Below are 17,550 nucleotides of genomic sequence, written 5' to 3' on the forward strand. Positions count from 1 at the left end.
ACTGGCTTTTACCTGGGCAGCTTCTCAGAGCTTCTCTTACAGAAAGGAGCTGGTCATTCTGCCTTAATGCAAATGTTTTTCATTATCCACAAATGGATTTGGCCCAGTCTCAAGCTTTCAGTGGAGTAAAGAAAAAAAAAAAGACACAAACAAAACACCACCCACAAAACAACCCACACATCATACAGCAGTGCATGTAATTAAACAACAAAGTATTACACAGGCTTTTTTTTTCACCAAAGGAGAAAAAAAAATCTTAGCGAGAAGGCTTTAGTTTTTTAAGTGGGACAGCATTAGGCTGGGCTGCTTTCCTAAGCTAACTCGAGAACTAAAATTTCGGAGGTCTACAAGTTTTACATCATCTCCAGCAATGTCACAGACAAAATGTGATTCAGTGTAACTACCAGCGGTATCACTCAGTACTCATGCAGTCTGCTAATCTTTCAGGCAAGAACTCTTTACACGTGACTTCATTTTTCAAATCCTCTTATGTTATACACCTCCTAATCATGAGGCAAGGACATCAGTTAGGATTTCAGAGTTTTATAGCCAATGAATTGAATTCCACAACCTTTTCAGCAAACTGCAGTCCTTCTCTTTTGCTCAAGAAATTCTTACGTGTACTTATCTATACATGATACCATTGTACCTTGTCTGTCAAAATGACTTATGAGATATATCTGATGATTACATAATTAAGTGCTATCAAGTCTAAGAAAGAAAAATTCATAATCCCACATATTAACTAAAAACCTGCTACATATCTGAGACTGACAAACTCCTGGCATGAATGTTCAAGTCCTGACACTTAAATTCAGTAATTCAGGTGTTTTTATTAACTTTTAAGCTAGTGTCTGTTTTTTTCTCTATTAAGATAGCTTCTTCTATGTAACAAGATTGTCTACGCTCACATTTCCTGTCACAGGCACTAATCACTCTGTGAAGAAGCGACCAGTGGGTTCTGAGGCAACTAGGTTACATCTTTGAGTGCAAACCTTCCTTTGGCAGCTCCAGGCTCATCGCCCTACTGTCACACCACTACGCACAAATTAATAATTGTATACAGAACAACTCCAGATATGGAAAAATTTAAATGTCACTCCTCAGATGTCTCCTGTTCTCATGTAGTCCTGCCAGCAGAGAAGCAGCTTGTGGGGTATGGAAGCCCAGAATTACTGTAATTGGGATGCTCCCACACCCACAGTGTGAATACCAGCTATTTCAAATTTAACAGCCACATGGAAGAAAAATGGATATACTAGTAAATTAAATAAAGGCAAGATGCTACAGCTGTAGGACATTTTTCCTCCCAAAACATAAAGAATTGAAATTTGTATAGGGGGAAGTTTACAAGTCTAAACATTTATTTTATTCTTTTAGTGCAAAAAGCTACTGCTTTTGCATCGTCAAGAGAAGCTTGACAGCAGAAAGGAGATAAACTTTTCAATACGGCACAGTACCACATTGATTTAAAGAAAAAAAAAACAGTCAAAAATAATTCTGGAATAAAGTTACCACAGTTCATCCCCAGAGCACACATGCCCAAAAGACAAGCAAACAGGAAACAACAAAGAATCCAAACTTTCATGTAATACATTTTTTTATTAATGTGTGTTGCTTTTAAAATCACATTTTGTCAAGGATTTCACCTGCTAGCAGTCTACACTAGTTCAGTGAGAGGAAAAGAGGTTCACTGAACAAGCATCACTCTAATAGCCTCCAGCAGTCCAGCTCAAAAATTGCTCACAGAATGTTTGCTCCCAAACACTAACAGTTATGTGAAAACTTCTTACCTCGCATCATTTACTCCGTGAGACTGACACACAAAGAACAGACACCACACTGCAGGTGTAATTTATACCCGACAGAAAGAAACAATAATTATACTTCTTCCCTCCCACCCTCATTTCCCATAAAGAAAAAATTCTTTACCGCTGGAGTGTCGTTTAGGAAAACTTTCAGATCTTTAAAATTACTGTTAACCAGTTTCTTTGCTCCTCGGACTTGACTAGTTAAGTGTTGGTTGGCAGCATATGCACAAAGTACTCCAATGCTACAAAAAATACAGTTAACAGATATTTATTACCGTGAATGCCCATTATGACATTTTAAAACAGAATAAATATACAGGAAAAAAAAAATATAATCAAAATAATGGTCTCCCTATGTTTACATCAGCTTTTTCTTGCTATAAAGTTCTCACATCCACCACTCGGTGGAGTAGAGGAATTAGCCTTAAGGGCAGATATGGTACTACTAACTCAAATATAGAAACGGTAAAGCAATGTTAACCCGAAGTCTCAAGAAGTTTTTAATTTATAGCCACTTACCATTTGCATTGATACTGTCAGAAACTGAGAAAGTGTGCATAGCCTAGGTAAATTGTATGAGACTTATAAGTGTTGCACTTCCACAAGTACCATTAATGCTGACATAGCTACAAGCAAATGTTCATAAAATAGCTACGAAAAAGAATATTTTACATTTGGAAACTTCAGCAATTTTTACTCCTAATGGCCCTATTTATTTACATAATTACATACATCTTTTAAAAGGACATGAATAGACCCTATTAACTCTAAATATATATATATAAACATTTCCTGATGATAAAACAAGAGGTGGAAAGCAAGCTGCTATATATATATAAATAATTAGCACTGCTGCTAATTATTTCCTATTTGATCATTCCCACTGTAAAATCCTAACCATAACACAATAGATTTGCACAAACATTAAGTAAAAAGGCAATTAAAAATCCCATGAGAGGCTCCAAAAGCTTTCTTAGCATACATAATACTTAGGCGTTTAGTCTAGTTTGTATGTAAAATAAACAGGAGGATGAATTTTGGTTTTAAATGTCTCATATTCACAACAGCTATCCTGCCAGTTGGAAAGGCATCTTCTGCAGTCACAGGCAGCAGAAGATGAATACAGCAGCCTGAAGTAGGAGTGCAGTGGTTACAGGCTGAATACAAACCCACTCGATGGCTTTAGCACTAACTTGGGGTGGGCTTTAACTGGTGGACAGCACGGAACCCCTCAGCGCAGGCATGGCACACCCCCAGAGGGGCAGCACTGCTGCATCACAGGCTTTTCTGGACAGCATGTTTGTTCAGTCTCTTAGCTTGCACTGCAGTGTGACAGCTCAATCCTAGCGATTAGAGAGGCAGGATCATGAGAAAAACACATGATGGACATCCCAGTGACAGAAGGGAGTCACTAACACCGATGGCACTGTACTCCTCACAAACTGACAAACTTCATGTGCTGGCATCAAGAAGACCTATTATTTTTACATAGGTCTTACAGAAAATCCATACTAAGCTCCCTAATGGGCAAAGTTAAGAATAAGTAAGAACAGTTCTTCATCCAAAGAACTTGTGTTCAAAGGAAGCCATAACGTAGGCACTCAAATGAGAAGGGGATGGTGGAGAGTAAATGAGTACCTAGAACAACGTGATGCATAAATCCTGGAAAGACAGGATCAAACACACTGATAAGGCTCATCTCCTCATTTTATCCACGATCCAAACCCAAAAACTTTATCTTGCTTTTCCTATTTTAGCTTTCCCTGGCAAGGTAGAGGTTTGTTCTCCCAGCAAGGCCGCTCTCAAGTGCAAGAACTTTTGCTGTGCTGACAAACGCTCAGAAGGCAAATTCAGGTTTCAGAGCGTGATGCAGGAAGAGATGGCATGGCTACGCGCAGGCAAGACGGCTGCTGTCTGTTAGGATTCCTTCACTGATGTTTCTCTCAAGATCCACAAGAAAAATTCAGAACAGGCTGACAGAGTCTGACATAAAGGGAGAGCTTCCCATACCTCAGTTTCACAGCTCTGACCTTAAAGTTGGTTATCAGCTCTCCTCCGAGAAGTCACTAACCAAGGGCCACCGACATTCACCTGACTACTTAACTAACAGCAAGTGGCACCGTTACATTTCCAACAGGGCCAAACACTCCAGCAGCCTTTAGTTACCACCCGTGGAAAGCGAATTTAGGAAGCGTAAAATGCCGTGAAACCGAGCAACTTGCAGCGTAAGCAGAAGAAACAGCATCAAGCGCTCTGCAGTGCAGACACACACCATTTATCATTTCTCTTCATTCTCCAGGGATGGCAATTGTCTCAAAAACGTTCTAGAAAGATAGTCAAAGATGGTTTTCCCCTTTATTTTTCCTCTCCCCCAGATCTGAAGAAAAACGACCTGAAGCTATCAGGGAAAGTAAACATTTGTGTATCGCTCTGCGGTATGGGTTTATAATGTCATCTTTGTTCTTCGGCCAGGCAGCGTTTTTATGCCTTTTCACTGTTATGCTCGCAGACCAGAAAGGTCAATTTCAAGCTAACAAAACAGTACTTTGTGAGATTTGAGCACGATCATTTTTCTCTTCAGTCTCCTACATAGAAGGAGTGGGAGGACACCAGACGGGGGAGATGCTTTAAATAACTAAACAACTGTAACTAAACAAATACCCAACATGGGAGAGGAAAAATCTATCTGCGCTATAACTGAACCTTGAGTCAACATTCAATAAGCAGCTACAAGGAGAAAGGCATAAAGCAGCAATAAAGCGGACATGCCTTTCCTACAACAGATTAGAGAATTGTTTGAGCAGGCTCCTTGGGAGTCAGACCTTCCGCGATCAGCCTCTTGTCAGGTGTCACCAGGGGACATAAGTTACTAACCCAGTTGTTGGGGAAACCAAGCTTTTTCTTTAGCCGTGCCTGCTCAAAAACTTTCAAGTCACAGAATAGGAACACTGGGCTGATTTACATCTTGGGTAAGTGCCACCTTCCTCGCTACTAAAACTGAATGCAAGGAAATAATGGGGAGAGGTTTCTGTACCAACCTGCTCCCCAATTCTGTCGATTAACGTTGATTTCTGGGTTCTGAGCAATGTGCATGACCAATCCCACAAAGCCCAGAGACCTTTGATGAAGCCCAAAAAAGGTACTTGTCGAGGTACCAAATACCACCTCCATTCCTTTGGACTTAGCTTCCCCTAGCACATCAGACGTGACAGCATCCATGACTTCAAAAAGAACTTACACTACCACCACCTCTCTTCGAAGGACAGAAAAGGGACCATCTACCAGCCAAACCACTTTACGACTAGTGTATTTGGTATCGGTACCAATAGCTTGTCTTTATGAGGTAGAGAAATTAATGCAATTACACTCTTTCCCTCAGAAAATGTGTTTGCCTAAGCTTGCTGACTATTAGGAAATAAAATTAAATAGCAAACCTGTTCCTAAACAATCAGTTAACCTCTGGAAAACAAAGCACATAATTGCTTTAATTTAATAAATTTGGAATATGACACCTATTCAGTCATCGATGTAGTAAATTACTTCTATATCCTGTGCTCTTTAGCAACAGAATCCTACTTTGTATGACAATATCCATACATGAAAACCAAATTACCAAAAGAATAGCACGTATTTCTGACTCGAACTACCAAAAGAGGTATTTCAAATGCAGAATGCTTCTACTGGAGAATGACACATGTAAGTTTATTTACTTCAAGATAACCAACCGTATACATAATCATGACTTCTGACTTGCCTCTCTTCCTTGAGGAAACCCCACTTCAGAAAGTACACCTTGCCTTCAGAAAGCAGATGCCAGCTTTTTGTTTGCTTTATTTTAAAGAAGAGCTGGCATCTTTGCCCTTCCTTTACAAAACTTCTCAGTAGTCTTAAACCTCATCCTAACAACCAAAGCACTGTCAGTGGAAAAGTGAGAAGAAATAATGCTCCTCGTGAATAAAATCTACTAGCTGAAATTTCCTCAATATCTACATTAACAGCATGCACAGGGCAGTATGAACTTGCACACTGACTCATAAAAAAGACTTCTTCATGTTTCCAGTATTCAGGAGTTGTTGCCTGTAAATACACCAACTATCGCGAGCTCAGTGTTCAGCATCTTTCCCCTACTCATACTCTCCTACCATGCATTTGACCTGACCTCACCAGCTAAGGAAAGACAGTTTGGATCTGTCTTCCAGACCAAAGACTGAAAAAATAAAGATGAAAAAAAGAAGAAAAAAAAATAAAAAAAAAATGGCTCCTGCTTCCTATTGTTCTTCTGTGCTTTGATCCTTTGAATGAGAGAATCCCAGCATGGCTGGCACTGCAAGAGAGAGGGAATGGAGAGGAAGATGCAGCCAATACATTTGGGCAGTACATCCTGAACAAGCCCATGCCCTAGAAACCCCTCTCTTTCCCTCCAGCAACTGTCCACGTGTTCACTCCACCGTGGGTCCTTTAAAGCAGAGCTCCACTGGCGGAGGTGTGATTTCAGAGCACCATGAGGGATGGCTCCCTTCCTAAACACATCTCTGGGATAAATATTTCAAAGGGAGATCTCCAACGCTGCACGAACTTCATATTCAAACGAGAGGACACATCTTAGTGATTTCATGGCACAGCTTGACGTAGCAGTAGCAGTGGAGATTATTTAAGCTCTTGTTCCTTTGGCTATGTCTGCAAGTAGCCATAAGCATTGGACTTGCACAGGACTGAACTCTTTTATATTAACGTTACAGCTTATGCACGAAGCCATGGCACAGCTCTTGAGATGTGTGGCTTTGGGAAAAACAGGTAAATCTTCCAACTAAGCTGAAACTGCAACTTGGGGGAAAAGTAGAAAATACATCCACGTGGAGAGGGTAGGGAGGGAACGGCTACCAACAAGTCCTTTTGTCTTTCAGAACAATGGCAAGGAAGCTGACGTGGTTTTAAATAGATCCAGGCATGGCATCTTCTCTTCCCTTGCTAAAGAAGATCTACGAAGGGCATCAGCCTCCTGCTTTGTGCAGGTGTGTAGTGGAAATCTGAGGACTAGACCTGCCTCAGCCGGGCTGGGGTCAGTGATATTACCTGTGTAAAGCCTGTCTTGCCTTGCGCAGCACTCACAGCATTAGAGACTTAGCTGGGGAGTCGTATGGGATTATCTCTGTCTGTGGAAACCTGCAAGCAGAGCTCAGGCCAAGCCCTCCCTTAGGGTAGGCATCTCATACTCCTGATGTCTGATACAGAAGAAAAAAAACAAGGATGAGTTAAAGGAGCAGCTTCCCTAGTCCTGGAAAGCGTGTTACTGGGGATCGCCAATCACCCATTCGTGACATGGGGAGATGCAGTTGCTATCCTGGGTGTGCTTAACAGGAATAACTGGCAGCAAATGTTGGAGAGACTGACGGGGAGATTCAGCTGACAGGCAGCAGCCCTCAGGCATCATAACCAGAATACAGTGTCCCGAGACATGACACAAAGACATCCCTGCAGCTCCAGCATGCTGGTAGGTAACTCGTAACATTTTCTTTGAGGCACCACTGCACTAAGAAGAACTCTCCTCCTGTCATCATGGCAAGGATGTATTTACCTCCTGCTTCACCTGCTACCTACCCTTTGGCTTACTGGTTTTCAGAATACGTAAGTGTCATGGATTTTAGTGATGCCCGGGAGAAAAGAGAATGATCCAATACTTGATATCAGCCAGGTCTACATTCGAGCATGAGGAAGGCCTTAATTCAGCATAACAGACAGCAGTAAAATGAAAAAGAAGTCAAGGTTACAGTGAAGTGACAGGTTATGCCCCACCTGACTAAACAGCCACAAAGTACAAAACAAAGACTTGATGTTTTTTTCGGATAAAATCACAAAAAAAAAAAAGGGCAGGTGAAAAAAAAATGAAGCTAAATGATTTAAAAAAAAAAAAAAAAAAAGCAAACAACATATTTTGAAAGCATCTACAGGGAAAAGTCTGGACAGCAGCCCCTCATCACCCATTATCAGCTCCTAAGGTTAATAGGATTAAAATGTCTCCAAACTCAGGCGTTTTACAGTGAGTACACGCATGGCTTAAACAACTCAATCAGTGCCCAAAAGAAAACCCGTTAATCTGAACTTATAAAACAACCTAGAGGTCAACAAATACTAAATAAGATCACAGTTGCTTTTCTCACCACTACTACATGACCGAGAACAAAACTGTAGGATGTACCTCAGGGTCTCTATGGGATGGCAATTGGACATAGGACACAGGATCTGCTGTTCAGGAGTTCAAGGTAACATTCTGCTATTGCCACTTGAAGACTGGCAAAAGCCTCGTTTGTCAAATTCAAGCTTTTTTTTTTTTTTAACGTTTCATATCTACATTCCTCTCAAGTGAATACATAATGACCTGAGGATATCAATGGCAGCAGCACTTTTATAATGCAGTCACATTTTCTTTAATAAGCAGTAATGTTATTTAATCTAATGAAATTACTTCTGCACCTGTAGGCTAACACAGTAACATTATAATGTCATATGACACTGCAAAATTAGTGCTATACCAAGCTTTGCATTGTGCTATTCCACTTGCCTTATTATTAAAGAAGCAACAAAAAGAAATGTTGCAAAACAGCTCCTCTGACAGTCAGCATTTTTCTTCTGTCTTTGATGCATTTCCCCACCACAGTTGTCACAGCAACGACACATACAGAAGCAAAGTCCCACAAGAGGCAGTAACAAAATAAATAGCAATCCCAAGGCTGCGGAGACTATAAAACCGATTTCATAGTAGATGGCCTGTAATTCAGACAAAAATAGTGGTAATAGCAGGTATCACACAGTAACTGCAATCAATACAGAGCAAATTAATAAAAAGTAAACTAAAGGCTAAACCATCTACTGAGTTACTGAGGTTATGGACCTGGTGTTTTTGTCAATCATCGACAGCTTTTCCAACAAAAGGATACATGACATTGCAGACACCGATAGCTAACACTTGATTAACTAGACTATTAAGGAGGTAAGCTACAGGAATGAATTTGAAGGGAGAAATATGCTCACATGAAATGAATGCAAATTGATTCCACTGAAATAGGTTAAAAACGAACACATTTGCTTTCCTGGACCACAACTCTAGTGTTTCTCACATCTGTTTCCAAGAAGCCTCCATAGATGTCAGCAAGACTGCCTAGATCAACACTTCGTTTGGGGGAGGGAGGGCACTTTGTTCTCTTTTTTAATCAGTTACGAGTGGAAAGATTCATATCAACAGCAAAGGGAAGTACTGCACTGGGTGACAGATCGCAGCAGCAGAGCTTTCTGCAAACTAGAAGAAAAAATTGCTTAGGGACTGAAAACCATAAAGGAGTGGATTTTAGGCTCTCTCAGGTAAAGACATTTATTCTGGTGCCAAGCAGCTAAACAGCAGCAACTAAAAGGGTGCTTTCAAAGCCTGGAAGGAATGAAAGGGAAGCGTGCAATGCAATACCCTAACTAGCTTTCACGCTGGAAGCAGTGCAAGCGCTTGAGGTCTGTGAAGCTGGGCCAGGCAGCCCTGGCACAGCAGCATGCAGGGTGATGTGGGTTCCAGGGGGCAAGCTGTGAGCCCTGCACGCTGCGAGCTCTGCTGCAGATACAAACCAGCACGCCCAGACCCCGAGCAGGCAGGCGTCCCTGTGCAGAGCTAGGCAGCGTGGTGTGAACATGCTCCAGTTGTTTCTCTTGCCTAATAAATCTCTCCTCTCTTAGTTTCTGCAATTTTAGGAGAACTGATTATCACACTAGTACTTTGAATCCTCTTGTTTTACAGATCTGCCAGCGCTGGGGCAGGTTGGCAGTACAAGGATAAAAGTGGGGCTGCGTATTGTCCTGCAAAAGAAGTTGCAATTTCTCACAAGCTATCTATCATGCTCCACTTCCAGCTTTACTGATGCCCTTCCTCACAGTCCCTAATTACCAACTGATCCAAATACAGCGACCATTACCATTAGCAGAGTTGCAAATTTCTGACCTAATTACCAATTCTAGGATGAAATCTAGTTTTTGTGTTGTTGTTCTTTTTTTGGTTTTTTTTTTTTTGTTTTTTTAATCGTCATTATTAATAACTGCCAGTTAACTGCTGAAATCCCTTCTGATGAGTACAAACTAGATGCTTGGAAGAAGAATTTGGCTTTTGTTTGGAAAGAATTATAAACTGACCCACAAAAACATTCTCATTCTCTTTTGTAATTAGCTGAACACTTCAGAGATTATTCTACAATGTACATTTTAAAATATGTTAGATGGAAAAAAATACTTAAAACAAGACAAAAACCAGCTACGGATGTTTTAATAGGAGTAGTGCGTATCGACATTGTTAGTTTTTTGTGAAAGCTGCACATCTACCAGATAACACATTACCTGGAGAGTCAGGACAACATTTTCTGGCTGTGGAAGTCAAAACAAATGGAGAGTGTGTATAATACACAGGCAGCATGCACAAAAACAAATTGAGTAGTGAATAATTAACCACGATCAAAACAATTAACAACACAGAAACAATAATAAAAAATTACCAAAGTAGAATAATGTATAGAAGCACCATTAAATAATCACAGAAAAGAATTTACAATAAAATATAGAGGCAGATCATTTCTGGTTTCCTTTGCAAGTAAACAAAGGAATCTAGGTTTTGTCCAACACATCTCAGAGCAACACAGACCGGTTATTTCCGTACCAAACATCTGTTTCCTGTAATTCCCAGCAAATCTCATGGAAGAGTAGGCCAGGGATTGCGTTACTTTGTGGTTTAATGATTTCTTCAGAAATTCCACCTGCCATAACTGATCTGTGATATTCCTGACTAACATTTTCTTTTCAGTGCTGATTTTATTTTGGCAGGAGAGCAGCAGTTTCAGTAGTGGTTTTGGGACCCTAACAGATTACACAGAAAATTCACCCTTACTTTCAACTAATTACAGAGACATTTATTTTAAATTATGCAGAAGTAAAAAAGAACAGGCATTCGGGAAGGACTAAGGAAATGTATTTAACAGATCCCTAATTCACTTCTCATCCATATTTCAAAAAAACCCTGAAAGCTAAATATTCAAGGACAGGAATTTCCGACAAGCCTGATTTCCCCTTCGTTTTCACAATGAAAATTGTAGTTCTTGTATTTTTCCTATTCATCTCCACATGCCAAGCTCACACCTGTTAGTGCTGTCCCTTTTGTCATCAGCAGGAAAGCGGACTAGCTAAAACAGCAAGACCCCTCAACCCAAAGGCTGCTGTGTGAGAATCAGAAATGTTCTCAAGTTTTAGGGATTTTTTTTTCCATCAGCATCACACACATCTTTATGAAACCTCTGCTGTACGATGTGTTTAAGATACTGAAAATTGTAGTTGGTATCTTATTTGTAATGGGAAGAAAACAAATGCTTATAGTCCCTTAAAAATATGGTACTGAGTAGGATTTTGAACCTTTTAAGCAAGAACACCTCCCAGCAGAACTGAAGCCATCTCAGCAGCAGCGTGCTGGCACACAGCAGCTGTGCTCAGCTGCTAGGTTATCCTGGCAGATCCGTGTCCCTGCCAGGGGATGGTAAGGCATCCGCGGTAAGAATCCAGCTGGGAACACGGGGACACACGGCACAGAACTGGGAAGGGCCTCCTGGGTCACTAACACATTCTACAAATAGCTTGACATTTAAAAAAAAAAAAAAGATCAGGAGGAATGACAGAAATTTAACAGGATAAATGGATAAATGGCAGAAGCTGTTCTTGCTACTGCTTGGTGCACCGGTGAGTCTTCTTCTAACATGCATTTATACATGGCCTGTTTCTGTGCCTCTGCTTCTGTGATAACACCATCTTTTGCCCAAATAGCAGTTTTCTCTTCATATATATTTATAAGGAGTAAAGATATCTCTTATCAGTGCGTTTCCTAAGCTAAGCAAACTCTTCCAGTCTCCTCTGAAGACCTATGTGTTTCCCAGATCATCCCAATAAGGATGAGCCCATCATAGTCTGAGTTCATTCTTCCTGAATTTGAGCAATAAAAACCAGAGGCAGTATTTCCTATTACTTACACCCTTCAGTGATGTTCATGTTTCCCTATCCTTATTGGAAGCTCGTCCAGAGGTACATATCCACAGCCATGCGTACCTCTTCACAGCTACCTCTCTCTGATGCTTCTGTCTCCTGAGGGACTCTCTATTTACCCTGATTTAACTTCTCAAATTTGTTTCAAAGTTTCAGGTCAGAATTAGGACCTACATCTAATGGCCTAAACCCGTTTTAGTTCTTAAGCACACCTGATATTGTGTTTGTCACCCTATAATCACACCATTTTACCAACTGCTTTCATCACAGAGAACTCCAGCTGTTATTAGGCTCAAATTTCTCACAACTTACATAGTAGTTACTTAACACTATACTGATGCTCATGTATAACAACTTATGGTCTAACGTTTTGTCCAAAGACTCTGCCAACCAAGTCCACCTTATGCTCCTCGCAAGGAGTGCAGGCACCATCTGTGGTGCACCACTACACAAAGCCCCACCAAACAAGCCCATGGAATTGGCTAGAGTTGCTTGATGTACGAGAACAACACCCATACACTCAGATGTCATGCAGAGTATATCAAACCGCTGGAGTAATAGGCTTGCTGTCATAAAGACGTGGAAGCACCAGGTCTTCTCACTTCAAGTTTTTCTTCTGTGTTCAGTTTTGTGTCCCTCAATACAAGAAGAACATTGAGGCCCTGAACCGTGTCTAGAGAAGGGCTACGAAGTTGGTGAAGGGCCTTGAACGCAAGTCCTATGAGGAGCGGCTGAGGGAACTAGGGTTGTTTAGTCTGGAGAAGAGGAGGCTCAGGGGAGACCTTATTGCTCTCTCCAACTACCTGAAAGGAAGGTGTGGGGAGCTGGGGGTCAGCCTCTTCCCAAATATAACTAGTTATAGGACCAGAGGGAATAGCCTCAAGTTGTGCCAGGGGAGGTTCAGGTTGGAAATGAGGAGACATTTCTTCTCAGAAAGAGCAGTCAGGCCTTGGAACGGGTTGCCCAGGGAGGTGGTGGCATCACCATCTCTGAGGGTGTTTAAGGAAAGGTTGGACCTGGTGCTTAGGGACATGGTTTAGTGGGTGATACTGGTAGGAGGGTGATGGTTGGAGCAGATGATCTTGAAGGTCTTTTCCAACCTTAATGATTCTATGATTCAAATCCCAAGATCATTCAGCTCACCTGATTCAAGGCAATAGCTTAGTGCCTGTGTGCCAAGTTCTACACTCATCTACCTGACAGGCACAAGATCCTTTAAGTAAATGGGTCACACAAAGTTCATTGTGTGGTCCCAGTAAAGATTCCTACTGCAGGGACTCAACCAGTGATGCTGCTTCAAAGACGGGTTGCTGTCCTTGAGACCAGCCTAAAATCAGATCCAAGTTACGTTGTACCTCCTCTTGCTACCAGATATCCTAAGAATTTCAGCTGTTACAAGAAAACCACAAACCTAAAGAGAGAATGGAGAATATACTTGATGTGATTACCATACCACATAAACTATAATATAATTTATCAGTAGACTGTGGAAACTTTCTGAGGACAATAGCTGAAACTAACATGAAAACTGAGCAGTAATAGCTTTCTCTTAAGCATTTTTAAATAAAAAACGTATTCTTCAATACAAGGGTTTTCAATCTTTGCACAATAAGCAGCACAATCACATTACAGCTGGAACTTATAAGGGAGCCCTAATTATGTGTAGTATTTTTACACTGACTTATAAAATTTCCTTTGTGACATTTTGAAAAGTTTTGCTCCCACATTATATAAGAAACCGTCAGTCTTGTTATTCTCAAATTTCACTCTTGCATCCTGTTGTTCTAGCTTTAAAATACTACTTAATATTTTAGAAATAAAACTGAATTCACCATTTTCATTATTTTATGTAGATACACATAGACAGTTTACCTTTTGATAATCGCCCTGTGTATTCCCAAACTTCTGCTGTGCTACTTTTCTGATGAGATCTGAAAATAAGCAAGAATATTCCAGAGTTTTAAAAAACATAAATTACAAAAATGGGGGAAGGAGGATGGCATGACTTCTACTCTCAGGCAGACAAGATGCAATTAAGAATAGACATCAACAGGATAAGCAAGCACATAAATGTTTCCATAAACTTGTCTGGTACCAACATTTTTAATCATCTGTGCATTTTAGGAGATCACAGGAAGAAAACCAGGTTATCTATCAGTTAAACCCACTGAAATGCAGTGAAGATTTTTCTGAGGTCACCCTCTGTACCTTAGCAACATTATTAAAAGTTAAGCACAAACTTATCAATTACTTGGACAAAATTCTGGGTTTCACCTTTGCTTCATGTTTATGGCATGCAATATATAGATACATAGAAACACAGAATTAGATACATTATATGCAAAACAAGCATGATAATGATGACTTCTGACAGAACAGCACAAGGAAGAAGCTCCTTATCTTGCCCACTTTATCCCAATTTCTATTCTTTCATATTCTGGGGGGGTCCCTGGACCAACAGACCTTGCATGAGAGTACACAACGCAGCCAAAAGAAATCAGAAAGCCCAACACACACCAGGGTACTCCAAGCACAACTGCATCTCAAACACTCATATAACTTATTCACAATATAGACAGGATACAGCAGCCACTCAAGAAAATGAGGTAGGAATTTAACATCAACAGCTCCACTCAACGTTAGAAATGTAGGTCCACACTAGGCCACACACAAGCAGCTGCACTCAGCTGTGTGGGAGAAATGCTGGACTGAACTTCTGGTTCCTCTGATGAAGACGAAGCACATTAGGAAGGAGTTCTCTGCCCCCATGTTCATAAAGAGCTGGGCTTTATGGTCCTATCACTAGTCGCCCCATATGGAGCTGAACCTGCTTGAGAAAATCTTTCATACAGCCTCTTATTCTGTGGGTCAGTAAAGGACCTATAGATTCAAAAAGAACCATTCACTTCTAAAAAACAAATCCAAGGTCGCTCAGAATTTGCTGTAGCACTCATGAAACATTCAGATGCTGTTCACTGTTCTCCAGTTCTGCACGTCTCACAAAAACAACCCCCAAGAGAACAGTTTCCACAGCCCTTGCTCCCCAGCACCCTGCAGAGAGAACAAGTACTCGATGGTCTGCGAGTTCAAGAGATCCTGAGAAGTTCCTCCCAGAAAACCCTTTCAAAGGGAAAAGAAAACACAGCAGCAGAGCAACGCCTGCTGTTTTCAATGTACCAAGGAAAGCATTCCCTGCAAGGAAGCTGTTGCCACCAAGACTGCAAATTAAAAATTTAAAATAAAAGCCTGAAAATGTATCAGAGGAGCACCAAGTCGCAAATCATCCACAGATGGGAGGTATATCTGAAAGGAGGAGCGCTAGCAGTAGATCAAGGAAACTCCATAGCAAAGACAACCTCATTTTGGAAAGACTATACATAAACTAGAAGATTAGGCTGAATCCCACAATAATAGAAGTAAAACCAAAACATAAATAAAACAGCAGCCCAGGAAGAAGAGAGGAGTTATAATCCTCGTAAAATGTTCAAGCACAGCTACTAAACACCTTGAGAGTCAGGAGACTGCTGGAGAAAAGGGCACATACTGCTCTGTGGGCAGCACACGCCTGATCCACAGCTGCTGCTCTGAGATCTCCCTCACCTTGGGGCTGGCAGAGGCCTCCCTGGGCAGAGATGCTCACAGCATCCCTGACAGCACGCGGGTTTCTCGGGGAGTTTCAGGAGGTATACACAGCCAAATGATGCAGCACTGCATAAATCCCCAAAAGATAACTCATGCTGGTTGTGTTAGACAAGTTTTTTCTTCTGCAGCAAAGACAACATTTCTTCCTAGTTTAAATCTATATTTGTTTAAATCTATATACCTTCCAAGCAAGTAAATTTAAGAAAGTTTTGGTGCATGAAATATGTAATACAATGAATTTTCTCTGCAGCTAGATTTAGCAAGCAGAAGAAAAGGGCTAAAATAACCCTTTTGTTTATATACATATTCAACAATTTAACACCATGAAACACCCCACTGCAGAAAAGCCACAAAAGAGAAGTTTCTCCCAACTCAAGTCACAGTGGGATGGGAAGAAAGAGGAAGGGCCAGCTTCTGCACCCCTTAGCCACACGAACTGCCACAGACCGCCTGCAGGACAAAGATGGGGGCTGATTGCCCAGGGATGCTGCAGCATCACCCTCCTGGCCTCTGCTCCGTTGCCCCGACTGCCAGCCTGCTTCTGCCTTGGAGCTGCCCTTGCAGTGGGAACGGGTTGGACCCAGGCACCTCCAGAGGTCCCTTCTGATCCAAGCTGTTCTAAAATTATCCTACAATCATGCCAACTTTTTATCATAAATTATTTAGCAGACGAGTGACAGCACTGCCAGGAGGCATGTAAGGAAGCTGGTTTTTATTATTGACAAAGGCTTCCTTTGATACGTTTCCTATTGTGAATCAGTACAAGCTACAATTTAAGAAGCAGTAGCCTGTCCTGTTGAATAAAAAGTGAGTTTTTAATCAGTTCTTCTACTTGAATGTGTTTGTTCCCTGTCATAAATGAAAATAAGACGCTTTACATAAAGTTTTACGCAGATACATACATTTATGGACATCTGTATGTGTGTGTGTATATACATAAAACTACTGAACAGAACCACAGAGCAGTTGAGGCTGGAGATCACCCAGCCCAAACCCCAGCTCAGAGCAGGGGCACCTACCACAGGTTGCTCAGGGCTACGTTTAGTCAGGGCTTGATCATCTTCAAGGACAGTACCCAACATATAAAATAAATACATATATATATATATCTCAAAACCCTCTCATTACCTGTGATACACTTAATTTGCTCAACATACTCCTGATTCACAGTTGTTAATTATACCCTTTCCATAATTTATATCTTGACAGTCAAAAAAATGACAAAACCGGAATACACTATGACAAACTGATGCAGGAAATGGCACTTCATATGTTTACAAAATTTGGAGGCTCTAAACTTTTAATCAGAACCTAAAGCACCTTTAGGTTTATAGTAAACAAGAATGCCTGAAAACAGGTACACGAAGCTCCCACATGGATTTCATTAGGTATTAAATAGTGAAAGAAATAACGGGTTTCATGTCATACACACCACAATGACTACTATTACACAGCCCATTTTTTAACTCAATTTCAGAATGTGAGTTTTCCCTGCTGAATAAAGATTTACTACTTATATTACTTGGTAAAGATTTTTTTTTTTCCAGAAGTAATTTGAAGCTTCAGGGTGTTTTTCTCACCAGGCAGCACACAACGGTTGACCATTCTTTACAATGAATTTACTATTTCAATAGCCCTCGGTATCAACTGTTAGACGTATTCCCAGTTAATTCATTTCAAATGAAATGTGGAAGTCATGTAAGTATTCCCATAAAAAAAAAAAAATACTACTGGCTAAAACCAAATGTAAAATTACCTTCAGTTACCCACATCTGTAGGCACAAACATGCCTCAGAGTTTTGCAGGATCAAGAATTTCCCTCTCAAGCTGCATGCACATTTACTACAGCAGTGCTTAAAGGTTAAGTGGGGGATCACCCTGTGCCCCCCTGTGTGAAGTGTGCACCAGGAGCACCAAGTTTTCACATATGGCTACGTAGCTCACCATAGCACAGTGCAGAAACACCTCAGCCTACGTTTAATAAACTCAGCTACACAATTCACATTTGCTTTTATGAAGTGCCTTTTTTCTAGCCTAGCTAGTCTCA

The 17,550-nt window shown here is 40.9% G+C and overlaps 1 protein-coding gene across 14 annotated transcripts in view; it reads right to left on the minus strand.

The window, feature by feature from the left end:
- PROM1 (prominin 1) overlaps positions 1-17,550 on the minus strand; it is a 61,533-nt gene that overhangs the window by 26,540 nt on the left and 17,443 nt on the right. For 9 of the 14 annotated variants that reach the window (XM_068679961.1, XM_068679955.1, XM_068679960.1 and 6 more), the window contains exons 3-6: positions 13,734-13,792; positions 10,179-10,205; positions 8,371-8,576; positions 1,933-2,053 (exon numbers count right to left, since the gene is read on the minus strand). In XM_068679961.1, coding sequence (XP_068536062.1) covers positions 1,933-2,053; positions 8,371-8,576; positions 10,179-10,205; positions 13,734-13,792 — 413 coding nt within the window. The remainder of the gene's footprint in view (positions 1-1,932; positions 2,054-8,370; positions 8,577-10,178; positions 10,206-13,733; positions 13,793-17,550) is intronic. The other 5 variants (XM_068679957.1, XM_068679956.1, XM_068679962.1 and 2 more) reach the window with 2 other exon arrangements.

This window comes from Anas acuta, chromosome 4, assembly GCF_963932015.1.
Source record: "Anas acuta chromosome 4, bAnaAcu1.1, whole genome shotgun sequence".
NCBI classification, from domain to species: domain Eukaryota; kingdom Metazoa; phylum Chordata; class Aves; order Anseriformes; family Anatidae; genus Anas; species Anas acuta.